This window comes from Hydractinia symbiolongicarpus, chromosome 11 (assembly GCF_029227915.1).
Source record: "Hydractinia symbiolongicarpus strain clone_291-10 chromosome 11, HSymV2.1, whole genome shotgun sequence".
Lineage (NCBI taxonomy): Eukaryota > Metazoa > Cnidaria > Hydrozoa > Anthoathecata > Hydractiniidae > Hydractinia > Hydractinia symbiolongicarpus.
Window position 1 is genome coordinate 11797496 of NC_079885.1, and position 27451 is coordinate 11824946.

The 27451-nt window shown below is 34.7% G+C and overlaps 3 protein-coding genes across 3 annotated transcripts in view; 2 read left to right on the forward strand and 1 right to left on the reverse strand.

The window, feature by feature from the left end:
- Nucleotides 1-420, reverse strand: part of LOC130613817 (uncharacterized) — a 30990-nt gene extending 30570 nt beyond the window's left edge. Inside the window, exon 1 of the mRNA XM_057435166.1 lies at nt 294-420. The gene's annotated coding sequence lies outside the window, so the exon portion shown is untranslated. The remainder of the gene's footprint in view (nt 1-293) is intronic.
- A 244-nt stretch (nt 421-664) lies between these two features.
- Nucleotides 665-3773, forward strand: LOC130613827 (uncharacterized). Its single transcript, XM_057435176.1, has 2 exons — nt 665-818; nt 2734-3773. The coding sequence occupies exons 1-2, from the start codon at nt 809-811 to the stop codon at nt 3231-3233; spliced, it is 510 nt and encodes a 169-aa protein (XP_057291159.1). The 5' UTR covers nt 665-808; the 3' UTR covers nt 3234-3773.
- A 23172-nt stretch (nt 3774-26945) lies between these two features.
- LOC130613730 (phosphatidylinositol-3-phosphatase SAC1-like) overlaps nt 26946-27451 on the forward strand; it is a 31347-nt gene continuing 30841 nt past the window's right edge. Inside the window, exon 1 of the mRNA XM_057435066.1 lies at nt 26946-26955. The gene's annotated coding sequence lies outside the window, so the exon portion shown is untranslated. The remainder of the gene's footprint in view (nt 26956-27451) is intronic.

Sequence of the window (27451 nt, forward strand, 5' to 3'; positions counted from 1 at the left end):
TTTTAATTCTTAGCAATTTTTTTCTTTCTTTAGGAGCTTTAATCACACATACAATGGCCGTGTGTTGTAGCAACTAGGAACCCAAGTAATGATGCTTCTTTTGGTTTTAAAATCCACTACAATGGTGTCTTTTTCAAAAAGCTTTTTATTTGTTAAAAAAAACAAGCGAAGTTTGGTATAACATAGTGGTAGAAAACGCGTTCGTTACTTATTAGTAACTTGGAACATTTTTAGTTGTTTACATAAGCAATGTCAAAGTAAATTTATAATAAAGATAAGTAATCTCTACCCACTTCTGTATCTACATCACATGTTCTCTACAATACTAGTACTGTATTGTACATTCCATCACCAACGTTTTTAATTAGTTAAAGAAGTCATCATAATGTGTAGTGGAGTAATCAATAATGATTTTTATCTTTTTATATGGTAAGTACATCACGAGAATTTTCTAATTAAAATCGCATTTTACAGAAGCAATGCGCGTCACTGTGTTCCAGCTCTTTTTTATTGTTTCTTGCAAAACAAGTAATTAACAATTGTTTAATTAAAGAATTTCGACCGTTTTACCAACAAAAGATTAGGAAGTGATAGGGTTTTCCACTGAATTTGACTATAGTTTATTGGTTTAAAAACTTTTAGTGGTTTACCCTTGTCTTGTGAAATAATTTTCCTGCATAAGTTGTAAGAGAATCAGTGGGTGAAGAAACTAGAAAGTCAGGCAGCCATATTTGTTGCTTTCGTATGTATGTAAAAAGCAAAAGTATTTTTTTCCAAAAAAAACGAACAGAATAGGAATCCTTCATAGATGTCTGAAGGTAAGGGATTATTCTTTAACTTAGTAACAATATTTAAATTAAAGGCGATAGCTAGCAAAGCCTTAAGGACTTAAATTTCAGGGTTGACGAAGTGTCTTCAATGTGCCTTGTGTTGTTACGTAAAAAATGGCAGTCTTTGTGAATTGCGTGCTACATTGAAAACTGCTATAAAAATGGTAATCGTCAATTCAATAATTTTATGATTTTGCTACATAGCTAGCTATGTTGATTAAAAATTAAGTAATATGAAAATAAAAATTTAGCTAGCTATCCACTAACTTATACTCTATATATTTTGGTTAATTAACTGTGCTTTTACTTAGGTAGGTAGTATAAACATCTGCCAAGCATACTGACTTTTTAAATGTTTTGTAGAGGTATTGACTTGAAAGATTTGTCTTCGCTCGGTAATCAGTTAAATATGAACTCAACAACCATTTTTTTAAGATCTATACAACAATTTGAAAAATTTAAAAAGTTAGTTAAAAATTAAAAAAGAAAGTTAAAAGTAGTTCAACAGTCTGACAAAGGGTATTTTTCGTATACTTTTGTTTCTGCTTCCTAAACTAACTAAAGTATATCTTTGTTATGCTAATTTTCTTTGTCACAAGCCTTAAGTACGCTAGTTCCTTAAAACATTTCCTTGTGAGGAAAACTCTTGAATAACATGGACTTTGTCTATTCTTATTTGACTATCTCGAATAGCAAAAATATATATCTTTTAAATTGCTGGCATCATCCTTTTACACCCACATTCAGAACTGCTACCATGATATTTTTGCGCACTTACTACCTAATTAATCATTTCAATTAAGAGATTGCTTCTTACTGATTTTTTATGAACTATAAAGTTATTGTTAAAATACACAAATAAAGCCAAACCAAATCCTCGATTTAATTTTCGTAAGTAATTTTGAGTATAAGAAAGTTAGTAAATACGTAGTGGCGAGTATTTCCCTATTAATAAGATTTATTTTACTTGCTTTTTGTAGATAATTAGCATTTGAGTATCACAGACATTGTTTGTTACGTTTTTATCCCCCGCTTTGTAACTGTGACAGTTGCTCTACCGCGCTTCTTGTATTAATACGAAAAGTTGTCCGTGACTAAAAGTACCGAACCAGGCAAAAAACAGAGAAACCGATGGTAGTGCTTTTTCAGCTAGTAATATTGGTCAGGCCATTACCAGTAATTCATGAAACTTTCCTGCACCTTGTCCCTTACCTCACAGCTCACCAGTCGTGCCTTATGTTATAGTAGGGGACGAAGCTTTTCCCCTGAAAGTAAAATTAATAAAGTCGTACTAACGAGCCGTGCTAGATGATGCAAAAAATAAATATGTAATTATCGGATTTCGCGAGCTAGTTATTGTCCATCTAAAATAGCAGATACAAAAACAATGCAGGGTCAACGGTGACAAGAAATTGATGGATATAAAACCTTACTACACATGTCAAGAGTAAAATCTAACAATTATGCAAATGATGCAAAAGTTTAGTTTAAGGGCTTTATGGGTAACTAGGAACCACTAGAGACTACAATAGGAATGTTCTAAATATGGGTTAATCTATCCGTTTCGGAACAGACGAATTAATGATGCCACTAAAATAATTTTATACCCCAATATCTCCAAACTGTTCGTCAAAAGTATCAAATCCTATACATTTTCTTGATCAACGTTTCACGCTCTACACAATAGAAGCTAAAATAATTTTTTTAAATAATTTTTTAGTTTATGCACTGCTGACGTGTTCAAAACACCTAAAACAACCTAAATTTCCCCTGTGTTTATCTGCCTAAGTAAATTCTTTTCACTGGTTTATCGATTCTTAAGTAAACGGCAAAGTGAAAAGGGGTTGATATGATATATTTTTCTCCAAGATTTTATTTAGGGAGTAATGTTTTTTATTTTTAGACAAAATAATTTACAGCAAGAGTAATGCAATGTCCATCCAAGAATTGATTGATTTGCTTGAACAATCAAAAACTTTGGCAACCAACAATCTAATGAATCTTTGGTGCATCAAAAAATTGGTTCTGAGATTCGGAAAGTTTTTTCCGGTTTTCATAATGTGCGTGAATATTCCGTCAGGAATAACGGTACTAGACGTTTTTAAAAACGAGACTGCGATAGCAGCATTAATGTTCCTTGTTTTGCTAATTATATTGTTAACTGATAGTGTAATTTTCCTTTTTTTGTTTTTATTTTCAGTGGTAGCAAGTTTAATTTTCATTTTTAAAGGGCTTAATATGATGAATATGCGGGGGTATTATTTGATAGAAGGAAACAAAACATACAGTGAGGAAAAGAAAAAGTTAAACAATGAGGTATATAAACCTCTGGAAGAAATATCTCAGCAATTGACATCGTTTTTAGAATTGGCTCTGGACAAAATTGAAATTAAACATTTTTAAATGGATTTGGCTCGTGACAAAAAATTATATTTTTTCATATTAGGTAACATTTTTAGAACAATTCCATTTCGTACCTTAGCTATGTTATAGTTAAGTTTTTCTCAAATTTCAATTTGCTTTTACTACATTTTATTTTCTACAGAGAAAAAACCGCAATTTTTGCTTTTTATTTTAATTCTATAGTGCAAAAAGCCTATATTATTCTATAATTAGATAAAATAGCGTGCAAAGAATTCATATTTTTCTTTATTGGTTAATAATTAGTTAAGTGAAGTCATTGTTTTCCTAAAAAATTTTTTTTTATATAAAAGGAGAAAAATCAACAACATTTAATCATGGATATATTTCACGACTACAGTTTTACAGAATTTTCATGGTTGTATGGGGTCACAATAAGTAAGTTTCGCATGTGCTACTAGTAAACTTTAAAAATAAGATCTTTTAGAATATTTTACGTATTTTTAAGGTAGTAACAGCATTTTATAACCTTCGTTTAAACATAGTCATAAGAAAAAAAGATAGGCTGGTAAGAAACAATGATCTATTGTTCTCATGTCTTTATGGGCGAGAGATACTGGCACCCAAACCTCCGATCCTGCACAAAAGTTCAAAATGGCGCATTTTTAACTGTTGTTTGTGCTGTTGTTTGGACTTCTTGCTTGGTATTTGAGTTTATTTGTTGCAATTTTTACTATGCCTGGCGAAAATTGTGCTATATTTGGATGCCCTACATCACGGACAAACAAAGAGCTCAGTATTTTTAAAGTTCCACTACCCAATACTAATGTAAACAAGAAAGATAGGGTCATTGACGATCAGCTGAAAAACCGCATTGCAACATTTAAATTATGTATACGCGAACGTCATTTTAATCCAGAACAAACCCGGATTTATTCAACTCGCAAAAGCTTAAAAGAAGGGGAGCTACCTCATATCAATCTTCCACAAATTCAAAGACTCAGCAAACTGCCACAACGGCTATTTTTACAGCCACAAATTTGAAAAACATTTTTTTTGGCTTTATTCTGTAGTTTCTCTTATTCTGAGAGACTAGAAGTCCACCAAATTTTCTTTCCGTAATTTTCACGGTTTTTCTTCCGCAAAAGTTGGCGGAATATATTTTGCTGAATGTGTGATTTATGAATTTTTGTATAACTAGCTAAATTTGTAGATTTGAGCCAAATCCGCAAACAAATGTGTCACAAATTTTTTCCCACAAAATAACATAAGTACCCAATTTATTTGTTATTTCACACAATAATAATATTTACTATTTTGGTAAGCTACGCCGAATAATGTGTTTTATTAAATGTGTGGCTATAAAAATATAGTCGTTGTGGCAATTTTTAAAGTTCATGCCCGGAACTAAGTCAATCAGTGTCCCATGTCTGTGCAGCTTTGTGTTTTTCACGTATATATCTTGCATATGAAAAACTCCGAACTCTTGTATAAAAAGTTACCATATGTTCCAAAAGGTGCCTATGAACTCCTTTATCAATTTGTGTGCACGTTCGTGTTTAACACTAAAAGTTAGCAGTAACGACACTTCAAGTCCACCAGCAGAAATTGGAAATACTTTATAATTTGTGGAGAGTAAATGTCCAGAAATGCTACCACCTTCCCTTATGAAAAAATAGCAATGGCGTGATATTTCTCTTTGGATATGTCCAACGGTCAGCCAAGTGTCAAAAAATCGGTGCTTTGCCTTGATAGCGCAAGCGTATGGGTCGATTGATTTTAAAGAAACATTTGTCTCTTTTGACCTGGTTTTGCATTTTGCCAAGTAGAATTTCGATAGACATGACATCCTCTAGATGCAATTTTACTTTTAAATGAAGACATCATATTGATGAACAGTAGAATGATGAAATTCACGTGGCTCCTCTCTTGCTTGAAAACAATGACTCAAAAGAAATGCGAGCGTAATTCGAATTCACTATTATTCGTTTAGTCAAACGCACAGCAAAACACAAAACAAAACAAAAAGAACGAAAGAACGCACAAAACAAAAGACGATAAATTTACATAACCGACACTCTCCATCGAATGTGCATTCATATATTCATATAGATAAATAAAGTAGCCGAAACAACGGAGGAGACTTGAGGAATATTTTCTACACTATTTCTCGTTGTTTATAAATTTTTTAAAGGAACACAACAGAAAAAGCATGCAGTAAAAATGGCGAACATTCCAGATACAGTAAAGTCTCCATAGCTCGAACCTCTATTACTCGAACGTCTCCTTAACTCGAACGAAATCGTTGGCACCGTGAAAGTTTCCTAATAAACTCTTATAAAAAAAACCTCCACTACTCGAACCTCCATAACTCGAATGTTCCCTTAAGTCGAACAGATTATTTTGTCCCTTGAAGGTTTTTGACTCCATAACTCGAATTTTGTGGCATTTTGAAAAAAATTGATAAGTTTTCCTGATCATTTAACTCTTTATCATTTTCATATTTTAATGTTTACGTGTGTTGTGGGCCTTATATTGTTCGAATGCATGATTCGAATGTTTTGTTTGTGTTTCGAACGACAACGCTTTCTTAACCAATTTTCAAAAACAGAATTTCATAGCAATCTTACAATGGCGTCTGTGGCAGGGTCAAAAAGAAGTAAAGCCGATAACAAGTCCTGTAAAATAAAATACAGTACCCTCAAAGAGCTTGAAAAAGGAACTGCTCCAAAGCGTTTTCTCGAAATTTGGGGAAGAAATGTTGGCTTCCCTAAAGGACTTAAATAAAAACATCAAACGAGATTATGATGATACTTGTAAACAATCAATTATAACTGATTTTTTTCAAAAAATTTGAGCAAAAAGCAACTAAAACGCTCTGTTTTTGTATTTCACCAACCCAGAACCCCCAATAAGTAAGACTACGTACTTAATATACTGTTTTTGTTCATCTGGTAGGCAGATAAGGGAAAAATTTTGAAAAAACTTAAAAACCTCTACTACTCGAACGTCTCCTTAACTCGAACGGTTTCCTTTTCCCCCTGGCCGTTCGAGTTATGGAGACTCTTCTGTATTAGGGATTTTTATAAAAACACTGATGGGACGTCTGACAGAACACAGGGATTTTTAGCATCTGCATCTGCAGTACGAATCAAGCGGAAATTGCTGTAATCTATAAGGAGATAAGATCAACCGTCCAGCCTCAAAAACACTACAATACCTCTGTACCAGAGCAGATCAAGAATGAAATCGGAGAGTTCGTTTTGAAAAATGGAAAAAGTCCGCGTTGAAAAATTCAAGAAAAGGTATCCTAAGTATACCTTTGTAAGAGCATCAGTAAACAACTGGAAGAAAAAATTAAAAAAGGACAAAAAACAAAACAATGACACTGTGCATAAAAGAAAAGGTAGACCAAATCTTTTAGATGACCAAACTCTTGTAAAAGTGAAAGATGTGGTAGCTGGAGTACGTACGTACGAGGGGTAATGTCTAGAAAGATGGTCATTGCTATTGGTACTGGAGTTCTTAAAGCAAATTGTCCATCAAAATTGAAGGAATTTGGTGGTCACATTGAATTAACGGAAGGTTGGACGAGACATGTGTTGGAAACAATGAAATGGTCGAAGAGAAAAAGCACTACTGGTAAGATTGAGCTAAGCGAGCAGTTTCTCCTTGAAGAGAAACTAACATTTTAGAGACTTATTTTGTCAATCGTCGAAGAGCATGATACTCCAAAAGATCTTGTTTTAAATCTAGATCAAACACCCTTTACATTTCCCGTCTTACATTTCCCCTGGAAAATACAATAACCCAAAAGGTGCCAAAACTGTCCCAATCAAAGGAATAGACGATAAGAGACAAATAACTGGAACCGTTACTGTGAAATATGATTTTCTTCCAGATTTTAACGTCACATTTTCCGCGAATCATTGGCCTAACACAGAAAAGTCGGCTGAGGTCTTCAAAACAGTGATATTTCCATATTTAAAGCAAGTAAAATCAAACCTGAAATACCCAAAAGAACAAATATCTTTGATAATAATGGATACTTTCAAAGGACAAGACAACGATCTAGTCATTGATCTTTGTAAAAAACATTTTTGCCAGGCTGCCAATGTCCCACACAACCTGACAAACAAGTTCCAACCGCTTGACATCACAGTAAACAAACCAGCCAAATCTTTCCTTTCAAACAAGTATAATGGATGGTTCTTCCGAGCAGGTTTCACAACAACTCCAGAAAGTTATACCGGCTCCAGACGTCCAAATATCTCTTGGCCTTGTTGAGTTGAAAGTAAAGCATGCTCGTTGGATTTCTGAGCTATATTATTACCTATGCAGTCAAAATGAAATTATCCTCAATGGATTCAGGGCTGCTGGTATTACAGAGGCAGTTGAATCAGCCAGCTTGAAAGAATTGAAAATCCTTTTTTAGTTGAATTAAAGATGGACAATCTTGTTATTTTGTTGCTTAGAAACTATGTTTGTAATCGTTTGTTGAGACTTTTCATTAGAAAATATGATTTTCGTCTTGATATTTATCATTTGTCTTCCCGACATTAGAAACGAAAAACCTTTCATCTCCAGGGTAAATACTTATTTTTAGACACTAAATTGAGAAAAGCAAAATTCGGCAAAATATCTTAATCGGCAAAAAACAAAGTCGGTAAAAATAGTTAGTCGGTAGAAAAAAAAGTCGGTAAAAATTATTGGCCGGTAGAAAAAAATTCGGCAACAATTTTTGGTCGGTAAAACATTTTAGTCACTTAGCCAAAATGATTAGCAACTTCAGTTAATAAAATGTTGCTTAAAGTCACATCTTTAAAAGATTTTCTCCTAGTAAGCCATAAAAATGTAAATAAAAATCCTCAGCAACACCATGAAATCTTTCAATTAGGGTTTTTTTTTTTGTTCCAAAGTTTGACAGTTAATCAGCTGAAATTTTAAATTTATCCTCTGAAATCATACACTTAGCTGATTCAGGTAAACATCTGTCACCAAAACACATCTCAGCACTTTTTTTCACCAATAATTTTAATGTTAATGGATGTAGCTTCTTTAGAATTTTTTCTTCTTTTGACAATTTTGGCACAGACAGAGAAGAGCTAGCATCTGGCATTTCTGACAAGGTGTGCATAACATTGCAATCTGGTTAGTCCATGTTGTAATTTGCAAACTTTATCGCAATTTTGGCAAAGGTTTAACCTCATCTTTCTTGCAGCTTTCAACTTCTGTTACAACAGCATCTAATTCTGTGTTAAAATCTGCATTATCTTCCAAAAAAACACCATTAATTAACTCAAATAACTACCCAATCTATCGATGTACATGTCCAATCTTAGAACAATTGTAGAAGACAAAGATAATAATGAACATTTTAGGCTGTATCTTATAAAAGGAACTTTAAACTGAAACTTTTCTTGGCAAATCACAAGATCATCTCCAGCCAAGTAACCTCTCCTATTTGTGCCGCTGTTCTGCCCAACCTTGGAACGCGCCCGGCTTAAGACTGGGCAGGCCAATTTTCTGACAGTAAAAAATTGGTGGCCAGTCTTAAGACTGGACTGCCCAATCTATCGACGTACATGTCCAATCTTAGAACAGTTGTGGAAGACAAAGAGAATAATAAACATTTTAGACTGTATCTTATAAAAGGAACTTTAAACTGAAACTTTTCTTGGCAAATCAAGAGGCCAAAAAATTATACCATGTTAGCTGACTATAGCTAGCTAGCTAGCTAAACTTCTCATCCAATTAGCTAATATCTGATTCTTCATATTATAAACATTATATTATTAAAATTTGACTACTACAAACTATATAAAAATGCTAAATGTGTAATACGTGCTAGCTACTCCTGGCTAGCTACTTAACTGTGTTTAAAAACTGGCCTGGTCAATTCAACAGACCGTCAAATTCGTTTTTTGTGTACATACAAATGTGATTTTTTTTTAATGTACTTGAGAGTGTTTGTTGGGTCTTGCAAACAACAGAGCTTTGGCACATCCCTTCTTAAAAATCTAAAAGGCGTCTGAAGATGACCCTAACATGGTCTCCTGCCCAATCTTGTGACGCCCTGCCCAGTCTGAAGACTGGCCGGTCAGTCTTAAGATTGGGCATTTTTATGTCTAAAGATTGGGCAGTGTCCTAAGATTGGGCAGAACACCGCCATTATTAACTTCCGTGCAGTATGAGAGGGTCGTCCGACACAACTTAAGGATAGATTGCGTAAACAATATCGGTGGTCGTTGCCACCAGACATCTTTTTTCTTATAACTATGGTTTAAACCTCTTTGTACTTTTAAGCAATATCTGTTATGAACAACAACAATATTTTTTCATGTTTCGAGCCCTTTGTCACAACATAGTATGAGCTTCGAACGATGAAGTTTATTATGATAAGATGGCGTCAATTTTAATAAATATACAGACCGGAAACATTTAACAACAAATCGAACTCGCATTATAAAGGCTTCATCTTTTTTTCTGAATTTTTATTTTCTTTATCTTTTTTAATCACAAATTTTAGTAAGTTCAGTAGAATAAAATAATAAAATTATGTTTGTCGCATGTTGTTCAACATTTTGCTATTTTGATCTTCAACTTTTCTTGTTTAATTATTTTGTGCGTCTTCACCTGTGACCATCATAATACGGAGACATATATCCCATTGTTTTTTTAATTTAGCCACCCGTTTGCCAAATGTGTCAAAATACTAAATTATAAATACTTTAGCACTCACAAAGAGGAAAATAAAACTAGCAGTTTACTTATTTGTTATGGTGGCCGTAACATGTAAATTGATTCATTTTGGGTCAGACCAACCGAGTCGGCCGGGTCTTCAAAATTAACACTGTCATCATGAACTTTTATTCAGCAGCCGTGCCGTGCGCGGTTCGCTTCTCCTTTAATCTGATGAAATGCGTCCCGGGGCTTCTACCTTAGCAGTACCGTAGTGTGTTTCGGACGCAATATGCCATGGCCCGGGACATACTTTGTTTAGAACCTGCTGTATAAAAACATGCTAAAAAATGTTAAACGAAACAAGAATGGTAGCCTGCATCAGTGTACAAAAACGAAAATTATTTTCTTATCAGAAAGTTATTTTTATATCGTGAAAGTATTTATGAGATTTTCAGGTCGTTAAATTTTTCTCTACAAGTTGTTCTGATTGAACCTAAAAAAGGAATGTTATAGATATGTTTGAAGATTTCCAGTAGGTGTTAATGATTGCACGAGAATTGCTCATTAGAAATTAAAAAAAACCTGTAATAGAAATATAGATTTGGTGTAGAAATGTTTCCCGACATAAAAATATAGATATAATTTCTGTTTCTGTAACTTGACTTGCACTGGTGTAGAAAGGAGAAAAATAGCTTCATTTGAAGACACAAGATCCCTGGGTTGCTGTATTAGCAAAAAGCAGTCTGTTCGGGACACAATAGTCTGTCTTGTCAATTTAAATAAATGGCTTTTGTCTTCGGTAATATGTGATCATGTCAATGTGTATATAAACATCTGAGCAGAATTATACCACTCACTGTGTAGTATGTGTAGCAGCTAGCTAGATTAAGAATCTGTCTCAAAGAATTCTCTCTTGTAGCAGCTAGCATAAGAGAATACTATGAGGATGTAGTAGGTAGTTTTATACATACTAAATTGGTAGTTTTATGCTAGCTAAACTGTCACTGTTGTGCTAGCTAGCTTTATGTTTAAGTGAGGCTAAAGAAAGGGCTCATAACATTTAAAAAATTGTGATATACTAGGTAGATAACCTCCAATTTCTCATTCCGTTTCTAGCTAGCTACGCTTAGCAGCATCTTTGAAAAACAACAAAAACCCGCTGTGCTAAAAAAAGCACGTTGTCTCCCTTAATCAGAAATTTACGAAAATATATCAACAAATGGCCAGATAAAGTTACTTGGCAAAATTTTTAACATTTTTGATGTATGTGGGGAAATCGTATAGAAATGTTATACACTCCGCACTGTAGTTACTTTAACCTATATTTATCTATTAAATTTTTACGACTTTTAACTTTTATCATCTGTTGCAATACTGTTCAAGAGAAGTTCTGGATCAACGTTTTTTTCATAACACAAAATTAGGTTTGCATGTAATGAAAATTAAAAATCTTTGTCCAATTGGGTTCTTTCAAAATGAAATTCTTCTGGTTGGAAAACAAGAAAATATTCGTACAAACGCTGGATAACTGCTATTTTTCACTGAATTTGGAAGTAATATTCGCTACTTTTTTTCAACATATTATTCATGGCATTGTTTTCTAAATGACTATACTTGTGGTGAGTTGGAAGCTGCCCAATATGATTCGCAAGACACCTAATATCCACAACAACTTTTCCATGACAGGAACATTCTATTTCCAGGTCTAGGGAAACACTAATAAAAGGATATGTCATATCAGGATCTATAACCAGATTTCTGTGCATTTTTTACTTCTTGTTGATATTTGTCGCAATACCATGCTTCATTTGCCAAGAAGAAATATAAAACAATCTGAGTCAGCATAAGTACACCCATTTTGAAATCGGTGGCGTTGATTTGACATATCTGTCTTTGTTCACCTTTCGGTCTTCTAAAAGCTTTTAATTTTTGTTTTTACATGAAGTATATATATAAATATATTGCCACGTATTCTAGCCACATATAAATCATAAACAAAACAATTTAACGATTTTTTGTATTGAGGAGAAGGGAGCATCCAACCTCCTTCCCAGCGCCTGTTGTCTCTCTTCTATAACCGGGACGACGAAACGAACATGGCCAGGAGGAGGCTGGTCCGATATGAAACCTGATTGGCGCGGATGTGTCGCATAATTATTGCGTCATACAAAATATTTTGGCGAGGCGGCGAGCCTGGTAAGAACAGGAGAAAGCTGTTCGTATTAAAATGGCGGAGGAGTTGTAGCGTGTTTTTTTTAAAGTAAAAAATTTAATAAAAAACATTACTAAGCAATTAAAGTACAAGAAAAGACACCATAAAGTGATAATGCTTACATGAAAATATTGCTGGAATTACAAAAGTAGTTACATACACTAGCAAGTTATCATCCGAGAAGACATTACTTAAAATTACTAGCAGAGAGACCGAGTGTCGCCCACTCCACATGTCAATTGTGTTAACCCCATTTTATTTGACGTCATTTCCTTTATAGACAAAATAATTTTTCACGAAATATCAAAAATGTTTTTTTTACAAAATGTACATATTTTAACTTTTCATATCAGGCTGTGGTTGGCAATCATGTTTTATTACTTTATATGTTTTGGTTAGAAAAAAATTCATTCTGTCATTGAATCTACACTTATTCAGCCTAATTAAAAAAATTAAAAGTGCAATAACTTTGGTAAATAAATAAAGTTATTAGTTTGAAATTTGTTATGGAGTACTTTTAGACAATCTGATAAAAAATAACTTTGCATGAGGCGTAAAAAAATTATATATATAATAAGCATTTTGAGGAAACAGCATAATCTTATTAATTTTGAGCATAATAAAAAAGTTAGGAAGATTTTTGGTGAAAATGATTCCTGCCAGGCCCTGGAAACTTTATAAAGAAATTTTAGACAAATTAAATTGTAATCATATTTTCAGTTGCACTTTGATTAGGTGCTAAACCTGGCATATGGATATGGTTAAATATGGTTAAATCCAGGATACACTAAAGATACTGTTAATATTCTACATGTAATACCACTTGTCACAAATATTACTCTTCAGAGAATATCAGATGCTCTTCCACTAAATTGGGTCTCACAAAACACAACACAATACAATGTTGACCCTATTTTTACTAGAACAGTGCAGTGAAATGTATGTTGATATTGAACGGTTCAATAAGTCCAAACTATCCATTTCAGGTACAAGTCCAATAACTTCAGTAAAAAGTTAAATATTAACTTACCGTTTAGTATGATATGGTTTTACACTGATTTGATGAAATTGAGCCAAAAATAGGTCCATTATTATCATAAGATCCAGAATTTAGCCCTTCTTAGAGACGCCGATAAGCCGTTTTTAACAGCAAATCATTTTTGACTAAGATAAAAGTTTATAATATAATTAAAGTAATTCTAACCCTAGAAATTGGTCAGATAATGTTCAACCTAGTCAATCAAATATTTCAGTAATAACAAAAACAGGTCGTCAACAACTCAGAGATATGTTGAAGCGTCATTTGTTTGTTTTCCCTTTTATTGAATTCTCGATGTAACTACAGCTGCACAGCTTATTCCAAGCGGACACTTGGGACCTCGAAACACTGTATAGAGTGGCGTGTTCGCTACATAGGGGTTCTTTTTTAATTACCTTATATTGCGTAAATAAGCTTGCACTGCGGTGTTGGAGTGAAGTAAAATCTTCCGGGAGAAGAAAGAGCATAACGACAGTATATGATAAATATGCTAACTTTCATTGTGGGTTAACATTGTGACCTTTGCTAGCCTAACATAAGGCGAATATTTGTTGGCAGACACAGTTCTCAATAATTTCAGAATGACAAACATTAATTTTTTAAATTATCATGAGCATTCCACTGCGTCTACTTAGTTTTTTTTGTCATTGTGTGTATACTAAATTTATGTTTCTTTCATCAGAGGTGGTCGAGGGGGAATTAGGAGGAAGGAAGAAACCGATCCGATTGATTTCTATTTTGCTTCGCTTAAACGAGATTAACCTTATTTATTTCCCTGTAGTGTAAAATATTGTCGTGTAATAACAGTAAAATACCCTACACTACACTATAAAACCACGATGTCGCATTTTTTCTCGCCAAAAAAATGTTACAGATCACAATGAAAATATTAAAAAGTCACAAAGTAATTCGGCTACTGTTATAGAGACGTGGTGGGCTGGCAAAAAAATTTATCTCTAAAAAGCATATAATAAATGTCTATGGTTTATCTTAAAAGCAGCGTTACACTTCCCTGATGTGATTAGATAGTATTTATAAAAATTAAGTGATAAAGCATTACTTAAATCCATTCTTAATATCACGCCACTTTTCACACCACTAGGAAGTGAAATATTCAAAAAGGAACCTTCCCTGTCGCTACTCACAGGCAGCTACCATAAGTTAGGTAGTATTATAGACTAGTTGTTAGCCCGTGATAAAAACCATCCGTTCTTAACATTCCTCGGGAATTCACGCGTTGAACCAAAGTGGATAAAAATATATCGGATTTACTCTTTTGTGTGTCTGTAGCATATCTTTTTACGATTTCTGCTTTATTTTAAGACTTAAAAAAGGTTTTTTTTTGGAAAAAACATTATCCTTGTTTTAAAGGTTCATTTCAAAAATAATATTTAAATTTTTGTTCAAAAAGAAAACTCTTATTTATTTCAAAGAACCAGTTCTAAAAAAACTTACTTAAAATATGCTTACCGACTTATTCGTGGCAAAAAAATCCGGTATAATTAGAATGTCATGTAACTAAAACTAATTTCAACAGGAACTATAGCTAGTCACAGATTGGGACAAAACGTCAAGTACAGTGTCATAGCAATTTGGTAGTTCCTACCTATTCTGCTTTTTGGACTTCTTTGTGTGGGGTAAACTTTAACAATAAAAACTAAATGCCTCCATTTCTCTTTACAACTAGTGCAAATGTTATTGGCAAGAGATAAGGGATAGTGAGACCGCTATTAACAACCACACGTTTTTTTTCCAAATGTACCGTGTTTTTCCCAAAGAGGGATAAAGAAAAAAACTTATTAATGTGTGTTCAGTTTCGGACCGGTTTGTAGTTTATTATCCTCCCATAATTTATTGCAATTAAAAATGATTATTTACATTTATTTGTTATTTTTACATTTTCATGTTAGGAAAAACAACACATTAAAATTTCGTACACATCTTTCTTTTAATACAAAGGGAAACGTTAAGCTTGAGACGCATTTCAAACTCAAAAAAGGGAAAAAGCGCAACAAAAACAAAAATAATTCTGCAATTTTTTTTAGTTACTCTGATAACTAAGTTGTTCTTGTAATGCTAAAGATTTTCTCATGCAACAGTATAATATTTCAAAACACTTCCTCGTGGCGTTGCAACTTCATGCTACGCCCGTTTTTTTTATTGTTGACCGATTAATATACTTAACAAGCATGGGAAATGTCACCTTACTTTCACCAAACTTGTTTGTTTTGTGGTAAGACTTCACTGACTTGGGAACTAAGTTATTTTATATAAAGGGAAGCATACGATTAGAAATCTTATGATACGCTTTCACTCTCCGGAGTCATTTTTAATGTGCTCGATTTTATCTCCATCCATATACCTTTTTAGCAGAAACTTGCAATAGTAAATTACCAATCTAAGCACACGCGTTGATCATTACATGTTTGGTACATTTTAGGTCATTTGAAACTGTTTAGGTCATTTTAGATTGCGTTAAACCTTTACAATTTAAAATTCCATATGGAAAAGTAAGAATATATAAGAATATATCGTTGTCAAATTAATACTGTAGCCATTTAGCTAGCTCCTATCTTTGCCTAAAAAGTGAGAGTAAAAAAATGCAGTTTGGCGAATGTAATATTCTTAAGCAATAATTCTTATGTAGTTAGCTGTTTAACTACATCTTTTCCTATTTTCCTGAAAACTTTTTCTGCAAATAAAATGACTGAGCAATTGTTTTAGCTGGACAGGTTTGCTTTTATTTAAACCGAAGTTGCAATGACGTTTTTTTGGAAAATGGTATTACGCCTCTGTACGCCTATTCAGCTCTGTTTATCTGTACTAAGTGCTTAGCCCAGTCTGCTTTTTTGGTAAAGGCTGTTACGCCTATGGGCATGTGAAACACGGTTTACCTGTACTAAGGTCAGCCCACTGTGACAATTAATTTTTAAACTTTCTCGGGAATCACACCTGTACGGATGTGTAACATTGTTTCCCTGGACTAACTGCTCAGCCCTGTCTGCGAAAAAGTTTTTTTTAAAAAGGTATTATCCATATACGCTGTGCAACACGGTTTAACTGTACTACGCGCTCAACCCGGTGTCACAATTAATTTCTTAACTTTCACAAAAACTCAGTAGCAACGGTTTGTAAACTCTACTTTTATTTCAGCATCGTTGCGGGAAATTTATTTTTTGAAAAATATGTTACAGACGCAACACAATAATGGTACATGCGCTTCACTTGTTTTAAGACATACTGTATACCTGTACTAAAGCGCTCCACCTGACCGTGTGGCACAGTTTACGGCTCTTATTAAGCGCTCCACAGAGTGTTCAACGCCGGCTTACTCCCCCGTATGTTAGTGGGTTAGTGCTAGGTTTTATGGTAAGAAAATCAGCGGGAGGAGTAAGTCTGCCGTAAGTCAATTTCCTAACTAAGGGGCTAATTTCATGGAGAATTTAAGCCCGGGCTAACTACCTGGCTAGGTGTTTTACCCCAGGGCGGAAATGTCATATAACCGAAAAATTATTTTTAACAACCATACGCATGTGCTCGATCTCTATGTAATAGTAAAACATTTTTCAGACCTGCCGCGAGTTGAAATTTCGAACCGAGCTGAAATTCTCCATGTAATCAGCCCGTAAATAAAACATTTTTTCTAACTTTTTTAAAGTTTTTCTTTCTTTTTTTTTTGACGTGTGATAACTCATTACACTACTGACACTCGATCCGCCATCTTTGTTTGGAAAATTGCAACCGTGTTCGCTCCATAAGGCTCCTGCTGTTTTTTAATTTTAACACGATTTTTATGAAAAATTATTATTAAAATATTTTTTAATTAAAAAGATTTATTTATACCTGTTACATATATACCATCTGTTAGTTTCCTAAGAAGAAAGCTTTTCCATAACCCAAAAATGGAATTTCATTTCATAAAATCTAAATCGATCTAATACTGGATTCTTACAATCAACTGGCTCCACTACACAAAGCCAGTGGAGCCCGGACCTCCTTCCTCTTTCAACTTCTTCGCGATCGAGAAAGGAGCTCCGGTTATATCAATGCTTGTTTACAAGTTATTATCAAGTTATTTAACCGCAATCATTGAATTATTTGTTCTATATTTAATTGTACCATTATCATTATGGAATCAACGTCTTATCCTGCAAGTATTTCTGTCGACCAAGAAGGTGACAGTGATACTTCAAGAACTTCTGTGGTTGATGATACCATAGCATGCGACACGCCACATGGCAAGAGAAAGTCTGCTAATCAGCTTGAGAGCGATCAGTATAAGCGCTTTAAAATCACTATGGAAGAGGATATCCACAAGTAGTCTCTTCCTGATGATTTAGCCTCTTATGCAAACGATGCATCCGAGGAATTCATCCCAGAAAAAGAACTAAAAGGGCAAGTGCTGCTGGAGGCTCCCAGACCAGTGAACTTGGATTCCATAAAGGTTTTTCCAGCAATCTAAAAAAGGATCACCTACAAAGCCTCGAAATGGATCGAATGCTCAAAAAAGTTCAGGAAAAGGTGGGTGATAAAATGGGGCCACTAACCAAAGTTTGGATGATGGTAGAGCAGGTACGAACTGCTGAAGATAAAGAAAATCTTCCCCCTCCTGAATAAGTAGCTTCGGCGGTAGAAAAACATTAACAATGGTGGGTCAATGTATCAACATTTTAACGTATGAGCGTCGAAAGAACATCTTATCCGCTCAGCAAACCTTTCAGCTGCACAAGCATCAACAACGTTAAAGCACAAAGCCTTGCTGCTACAACTTCATAATGGTGAACTATTTCGGAAGAAATACCGCGAACACATGGCTGATTTAAACAAAACAATAAAGCAAGATGTTATGGTTACAGCCGAGAAAATTTCAACCAAAAATAGAAGGTGGCCAAAGAAGCAGTCCTTTCTTGGTGGTCACTCCCATTTGAAAAAGAACGGTGGGTGTTGCATTCCACCTACAAACCAAGGCAACCATAATATAAAGGTACCTACTTTTCTACAACTAGAAAAGGATTCTTTTCTCAACAATCAAAAGTTGCAACCGCTTCCACACATCTAAAATTGGGTGAACTTGGAGGATCTCACTCACGTTCACCCTGCCATAAAAAATCCTGTTCTCAAGGTGGCAGATGCCAATTGTACCCTTAGCAGGACGCCTGAAACATTTTCTTCCAGCTTGGAAAAAGTTAACACAGGACAAAGATCTCCTGTCAGTCATACAAGGGTTCAAAATACCTATTATTTCGAAGCTAACACAGGCAATAATACCTCATTCTCCTGTTTGAAATCTAATAGACAAAGAGTTAATTGATGGAGAAGTGGCAGATATGTTGAGAAAAGGAGCCATTTCAAAAGTAGCTCCCACAGAGGGGCAGTTTCTAAGCAATCTGTTCTTAGTAAAAAAGAAAGATGAAGGAAATCGACCAGTAATAAACCTCAAGTATTTAAACAAATTTGTTCCTTACGAACACTTCAAAATGGAGGGTTTGCACTCACTGAAATTCCTATCAAACAAAGTGCATTGGAAGTGCAAGTTGGATCTGAAAGATGCCTATTTCAGTGTTCCACTGCACAATTTCTCCAGAAAATTTGTGAGGTTCGAGTGGTCAGGCAACCTATACGAATTCCTCTGTCTTTGTTTTGGCTTGGCTCCAGCTCCACGGATTTTTATGAAGTTATTGAAAATTCCCATGGCAGTCCTTCGTCGTTTAATGATAAGAATTGTAATTTACTTAGACGACATGTTAAATTGGGACCGTCCAGAGAGGAGTTCCTTATGGCACGAAACACATTGATTTTTCTGTTACAGAATCTGGGCTTTTTAATTAAATTGAAAAAGTCTGTCTTGGAGCCAACCCAGAAAATAGAGTTCTTGAGAATGTCTGTGGATTCAGTAACCATGTCTCTTTATCTAGGGAGAAAGTTTCCAAAATACAGACGCAGTGCTTGAGTTTGTACAAAACAAGAGAAGACACTATTCTGGAGCCAACTCAATTAATAGGGGTTCTGTCTTCCACCATACAAGCAGTTCTGCCAGCTCGTCTGGAGTTTCGTTTTCTACAAGAACAACAAATTTAAAGTCTAAAAGTATCGAAATCTTATGCCACCCTAGTGCATTTAAAAAGGGAACCTCTGGAAGAACTTCTATGGTGGGTGAACAATCTAAAATTGTACAATTGGCGTTCCCTTATGCAACCTTAAGCAAAAAGTTTTTAACAGACAGATGCCTAAAAGGTTGGGGAGCAGTTTGTCAAAGGACCAGGACAGGAGGCGTGTGGTCCCAGACGGAACAAATTCTTCATATAAATGTTTTGGAATTGCTTGCAATCAAATTAGCACTACTGTCTTTTCACAAAATGAAACAATTTGCATCAGTTCACATTCAGACAGACAACATGACAGTTTTGTCTTACCTCCTTAAAATGGGAGGAACAAAAAATTTAACTATGATAAAAATAGCCAAGAAAATTAGGGATTTCCTATTACTCCACAAGATCACGATTACTGAAGAGTACCTCCCCAGGTTGTCTAAATATCAAGGCGGACATACTTAGGAATTAGCAGAATGGGCGCTTTGCCCTGTGGTTTACAAAACAATTTGTCAGAGAATAGGATCTCCCAAACTGGACCTGTTTGCCTCCCGTCTATCTCATCAACTTCCAATGTATTATTCTTGGAAGCTGGACCGTCACAGTCTGGGTACAGATGCATTTCACCAAAAGTGGAATCAAAAGTGTCTTTATGCATTTCCTCCTTTTGCTGTGATCCACAGAGTTCTAAAAAAGTAGAAGAGGAACAGGTTCATTTTCTGATTTTGATCACACCAACATGGCAGTCACAAACATGGTATCCCGAAGTGTTACGGTGCTACGGTTAGCTGCTTGGATAGTTTCAGGGGAAAACTCCTTGAGGAAGGAATTTCTCCAGAGGCTTTTAATCTCATCATTGCTTCCAGAAGAAAGGGAACTAATGCAAATTATTCATCGTCTTGAAATAAGTAGGCTAGCCGGTGTGGTCAAAAACAGGTTGAACCATTTCAATACCCTATAAATTTTGTGATAAATTATTTGGGGAAGTTATTCAAAAAGGGTTATGAATATAGAGCTAATTGTTCCCATAAATCAGCCATTTCAGCCTTCAGGAAGTCCTATAGGAGAACATCCTAAAGTTAGTTCTCTTATATTAGGTGTTTTTAATTTCTTTGGAATGTTCGGGTGGTCATAGTTTGCATTAAACAAAAATTTAAAGATAACAGGCAAATATCTATAAGATCTTTGTCTTTAACACTTACAATGCTATTAGCTTTAACTTCAGCTTCTAGGGTGTTGGGTATTTATAATCTGGATATAAATTTAATGACTAAGACCAATGATCAATATACGTTTACTTTTAATAAACTCCATAAGTCGTGGGGGCAAGGACAACCAAATGCATCAGTCATCCAGAAGATGAAGACCTTTGTGTGTTTAATGCATTGACTGTTTATTTAGAACGCACCAGTGGATGGAGGAACGCAAGTGGTGCTTCACAGTTATTAATTAGTACTATTACTCCTCATAAGGGTGTGGTCAGTTCTACAATAGCTGGCTGGATTAAAACCGTGCTAACGGAGGCAGGGATTGATACTACTAAGTTGTTTGCCCATTCTACCAGATCAGCTTCAGTCTCAAAAGCAGAACTATCAGGACTCCCTGTAAAGGATACTCTAGAGAGAGGGTTCTGGTCTAAGGAATCCACATGGCAAAGTTTTATAGAAAGGAAATTCTAATACCAAATACAAAAACTTTCAGAATTCTGTTTTTAAGAGGGGCTAAAACGCTAAGAACTGAGTAAGGAGGTCCGGGCTCCACTAGCTTTGTGTAGTGAAGCCGGTAGGGTTGTAAGAATCCAGTATTAAATCGATTGATATTTTATGAAATAAAATTGAAGAATTACGTAAGGGCGCGAATCACCCGCAATGTAATTCGGATTTTATAAATAAAATCGAAAGAAGATCTAATACTTCCCACCCACCCACGCCTTAACATGAAAGGTTTTTTGTTTCATTTTAGATACACGTAACAACAATTTTCATAACTACAACCCCAACTACAAGGCTCGACGTGCGACACATTGGCGTAGATAAATAATGAACGCTTCACTTTATGTATATAGTTTAGAGTCATTGTGTGAATATTTTCTACAACCTTGATAGGTTGTTTTTGTTTTGTTTTAACTCGTTATTCCTACATAAAGTCTGTGAGCAAATGTACTAGCGCTAACTATGTTTGTACATGTAAGGACATTTGTTTTAAATTTCACGGTCACACGGCCGTTTGCTCCATGTGGAAACTGTGTGTGTTCTGCGTTGCAGCGCATTGAGCTTCCATGTAGATCGCCGATTAGGTTGTAAGAATCTAGTATTAGATCTTCGTTCGATATTATTTATAAAATCCGAATTACATTGCAATTTCTTTAAATCACACCTCTCGGCTTACCACCCCTCTTGAATGAGCGCCCACCTTAAAATTCAAAATTTCATATAAGCGAGCATTTACGGTAGTTACGTTTCGAATAAAAAGACATTTTCAAAAAAAGCAGGTAGCAAGGTTGCTAATGTTCTCGATTTGCAGTAATCATTATTGTTGATTTTCACAACTCAATGCTGGGTTGGTCAAGAACGCCGCCACAGTTCTCAGATCTGTGTTTAGTATCTGGGAATTGGTTTGTGAAGCCTGAATCTTCGCTAGAAATTTAGAAGCAGGTTGGGACGAGTCACCATTCAAGCGTTTGCAATCGAACAACTTTTAAACAACTAGTACACTTATAAAAAACGCTAGCTAGGAAACACAGCCAAGGAAAGAGATTTTCAGAAAGTTCCTGTAAAAACCCATCATGGTTACTACAATATTTGATAAAAAGTTTGAAAACGCTAGAAGTGTGCCTGAACTTCTTCGGAGAAGATTCGGACGTAGTAAAAATTTTTTATAAATTATCCATAAAATACCTCTAAACTTGGAGATTTGGACGAGTTTTAAAAAGACATCAAAGAATTCGCTGACGCAAGCAAAACTTTGTATGTATTTTGTGATATTTGATTGGCTGAGGAAACAAAGAATTCTGGCGCCAGCGTTGTTGGTTCATAACCGCGTGATTCAAGTACACAAAACAAACTTTCCGGAGAAAATCATGTTAATAAAAAAATTACATGGGTATATATCTAGTGCTAAGCGTTCTATAAAAAAACCCACAGTTTACAAATTGATTAGAGAATATTTAGTCAAGGTTGATTTGCCCTAAATTTATAAGTGAGTTTAACAGGCATATAAAGTTATTTTAATTTGAACTCGTATACTAAATTAAACTATTTTAATCTTAATAAGTTAAATACTGCAGAAACACAAAGCTAAAGTTTTATAGGCAAAATCAGCCACTGACTAAGTTATTCGCACCAGCGAAATATGTTTATAAGAAAAAGCGAAAAGCAAGGTTTAAGGTTAAACTGATTGCCAGTCAAATAAGAGATCTTTTATTAGTTGAACCCACGCTTTCTGTACTTTCATCAAAGAATCTGGCACGTAACAAAGCTTGACGTGCTTCGTCACGCGCTGTAAAAAATCTTTGATTATCATTCACTCTGTTTCCTTTATATGACATTTCATCATCCGGGTTCTTTCGGGTGTGGTCATCGGCTTGAGTGAGTCTTCCATTTAACATTTGATCTCGTTCTTCGTATAATCTTCTCAACTTTCTACTGTCTTTTCCTCCACGGGCTCCAAGGTTTCCCATTCCAACTACGAAGCTTTCGACGTCACTAAAGAGAACAAGCAAAATGCTAAACTTTATTGCAATCATTCTTGTCTTGCTGCTGTGAAATGTTATCTGAGTTCTGTCTAAAAGCTGCTCACATTTATAATGTGTTGAGTTTGTAATTAAAAAAAGAAATATAAAAAGAACAATTCATTTCAATTACTTTCTTCATTAAAGGGGAACTAACGATTGATAACAAGTTGTGCTTAATTTTTTTATTATAGTGTTAGACTGTGTAAATTTTGTTATTTTTGTGAGCTTTTTTGTTCTTTCTGAATGAAAAGTAATTTTATTCAACATGTTTTATAATAAATATCTTTCTGGCAGAATAAAATAATTTTCGCTGTCATAAATACATATTTATATTTTGGACATGAGTTTATCACTTGAAAAATATAAGTATTAGCTACATGCATTCGAATTTATTATGAAATTTTCTTGTGTCTCTATAATAATAGTCGTATTTTGTCTGTGCGTCCGCGAGAGCCGCGTCCCGTAACGGAATCACGAAATTTTTAAAATGCGTACCAATCCAATTGCGATATATTTTTACCGACTTTGTTTTGACCGTGTGCGCGTAGTATAGCAATCACGACACCTGCTTCTATAAAAAGCAATCAAAGTTTTTCGCGATTAAAAACAATCCAAGATTTTCGCTCAATATATTTTCGCAGGTGAATGAACAAAAGGCCATTTTGATTCTTAAAAACAATCCAAGATTTTCGCGTGTGAATGAACGGAGGCCTGTTTGACCTTTTTATCTTCTAAAAACTTTATATTTTTTTAATATTAGTTTTCTCTTTGTTTGCAATGTTAAGATAAATATATTGTCACGTTTTTTAGCTGCGTACAGATCTTAAACGCACGAGTTTTGGATTTTTGGCTAGGAACGAAGATTTTACTGGCTAATTAGCCATCTACAGCCTTACTTATTACTATTCTGTATGGCATAAGAGCACTTTATCCTAGCCAATTTATTTTTATGTTGAGGATGTAGCCATTTAGCTAGCTATTTGGCTAAAAAGTGAGAGTATAAAAATGCAGTTTGGCTACAACAATATTCTTAAGCAATAATTTTTATGCTAAATGCTGTTAGCTAGCTAGGTAGCTACATCTTTTATTATTTTCCTGAAAACTTTTTCTGCACATAAAATGGATGAGCAATTGTTTTAGCTGGAGGTGTAAAGACAGGCTGTTCCCTGTGTTTTCATTTTAACCGAAGTTGCAATGAAGTTTGTGAACTGTTTTTATTTTAGCTATCGTTGCGGGAAAGTTATTTCTTAAAAAATACGTTTCAGGCGCAACACTATAATGGTGTATGCGCTTTACTTGATTTAAAACATACTGCATACCTGTACTAAAGCGCTCCACCATATCGTGTGGCGCAGTTTACGACTGTTATTAGGCGCCCCACAGAGTGTTCACTGCCGGCTCACGCCTTGACTTGTAGCTTACCCAGGCGTTTCGACGCCGGGTTTACCCGGCTAGTTATATATATTTATATAAAACATCTTGAAAGACGTCAGGTGCTTTTATTTGCTAGTGATTGTGGGTAATTAAGTGTACTGGAAGTGATTTCGTGGAAGGAAAGAAAAACAAAAACAGTCTCTAAGTTATTATTTCTTTACCTGTTTTCGCATGTCAAATTCTTGGAAATTATTTTTTACAAGGATATTTTTTTACTAGATTTTAGCTTGTCTTCTTCATCGCGCAAATCTCGCCATAAATTTGAATTACTCCGAGAAAACGAAGAGGTGAATGAGTCTTCCATTTTCTTACAAATCTTGTTGAGCTATGTACGCCGTGTGACGTCACAAATCAACAAAATATTTAAGAACCAAGTTGACTTTTGTTTGACAATCGCGGCGACTGTTAATTATCGATTTTTAAGGACAACACAAAAAAAAATTATGCCATGTTTTTTTTGTGATATATAAGAATGTTTTATTTATAAAAAACATATATGTATTTTTTTCAGTTAGTTCTTTTTAAGTCAGATTTGTAATAAAGAATTACCACCTTTTTAAGTCGTCTCGTACGTGATAAAATTTAAAATGGTCTTTTTTTAAATCACACTTCAGTAAATCCAGTAAAGAGGAAAATAAAACGAACTTTTTCATAAGAACGTCTGAATTCTAGCATAGAGAAATTTTGTTCCCAGCGCCTGTTGTCTGTTGTTGAGAGCTCGTCACGTGACCCTCAAATAGCCTTGGTTACTACAGAAATAAACTATATCGCAAAGGACTGTCTTTTCTAAAGTTATTTGATAAGTATATCGTTCTTCACTTGTGGATTGAGAAAAGGTGTATGCCAGCACTGTTTTAACTTGAAAAGCACCATATAGTCAGTTAAGTCTAATTAATGACGAGTAAACTCGGCGAGTTCACTTCGGAGGGTGCGTCGTTAAGACAGCTTTCTGAACACTGTCATATATTGTCTTAGGAGGCCCTAAAGTATCATCTAGCTATTGCAGGTAATTAAACATCGACGGAGGGGCAGAAAAGCTGTCTAAAAATGCGAAAATGGTTGCTATGGGCGTTGCTATGCAGTTATATTTGCAATCGGTTGGAAAAAGTGCCGGATTGCGATGTAAAAACCGAAATTTGTCATAAGCACTACTTGCCACGGCATTCTAGGATGAATTTGCTGTCTGAAAGCGGGTAAAACAAAATTATTGAAATTCGACCATTTGTGTCTATAGTAACCACCTTAAGCCTGCTAAATGCATTTACATTAAAATCTCCGAGTATAGTATTGAAAGTTTCAATTCCCAAAAAATATCGAATAGGGTATAATGACTCATCTCTATTGAGGGAATTTTTACGATATAGAAGCAAAACATTAATAGCGTTTTGATGAAACGTTCTTTTTGTCATTCTAAAAAATATTGCACCTGGAATTTTTACAATATCAAACAATTTTATAGTTTCATTATGACCAACTAGAAGACTATAAAATTTGTCCACATTGTCGTTTTGAATTAAAGTAAACTAATCTAGTTTTGAGTCGCAATGTGAGTTCAATGGTATCTGAGTTTCCGTTAGGTATAATAAATCACTTTCCATGTGAGCGCGGTCGGACTTAATATCGTTTTTATGCTTGTTGTAGGATCTTGTATTAAGCAAAGTGACCATAATAGAATTTTCGCTAATTACACCAGTTTCTTTTTGTGTCAATTTTGAGAGTTCTCGCATGTAATTGTATTGCTCTGTTGCTCGTGTGTCTGACTTAATGGTTGACTTAGCATATGTACCCGTTAGGTATAAACCGTCTAAACTTGTGACTCGACTTAATGCAACATAGATTTGTCCTGAGTGAAAGGCTCGTTATTTTAATAAATCAAAATAGACAACAATTTTATCAAACGTTTTTCCTTGAACCTTGTGAACAGTACAGGCCCATGACAGCATTAGTGGGAATTGCAGCCGTTTCATAGAAGGTGAAGAAGGATTATGCTTGTTAAATTTGATTTCTTACTTTACTCTATTAATTGGAACAACATTTTCTTGAATCTGTTCTCACAGCTTTAAGTCCAGTATATATGTCTTCCATTTTCAAATATATTCTTGTTACATTTCCTGAGCTATCGGTTTTCAACCGATGAACAGTACCTATCTGTCCGTTAATGAGTTGATCAGATGCATTAATATTTGATTTTCTTTTCTGATATTGTTATGAAATTTAAGTCTCGTATTGCGGAGTTATATTCATCCCATGCAAGAAGACGGGTATGACATCATATCGGAGTTGATAAGGAACGATGTACAATCCAAAATCCCAGTGGAAGACAGCATTGTCACTCACAGAAGCGTTTACATCAAATAATGGAGATTAAAGAATGATTTGACATTAGATTCAAATGGATTAATTTTTTTTTAAGGTAAACGAGTTCTAAGGTGAACTGAATAAAGCAGTAGCGAAAACCTCCAAAAAAAGGAAATAAGCTGCATGTAAAAAACTAAGGAACAGAGCTGCAGACGGAAATGCGGGAATCAGTGGTAGAAAAATTATCAAAATAACATCAAATGATACTGAGTTTAAGAAGTTCACTGTAAAATGCAATAACAGAGCAGTTTCTAAACCAACCACTGCAAATAAGGTAGGTTCTATGTATACTGTGATCATGTAAATTAAATGCCAAGGCATGGCGAAGAATGGGGTGGTTTATTTCTGACGTCGGGTCGCTTTTTCTTGTCATTCAAACTTGAGAAGGCTGTGAGCAAGGTTGCTGAAGTATTGATTTACAATAGCTGAGTTTGGTTTGTAGATATACCGGAGGTGACTATCACTAAGCTTTTTGGCACGTTGCTCGGTTTAAAAGAGATCACGTCAATAACCCCGAATTGATTAGTCTGCATGTTATGTTAAACAGGTTATAGTACGAAAAACACCTTAGTTACTGTATATTTTGTATCTTATTGAAACGCGGTTATAATATTTATGTTATGTTATAGTATAAAAGGCGCATGCGAAAAACTAAAAATTACAAAGTGGGGCAAGACATTATTACAAAGTGGGGCAGCTTCGAAAATTACA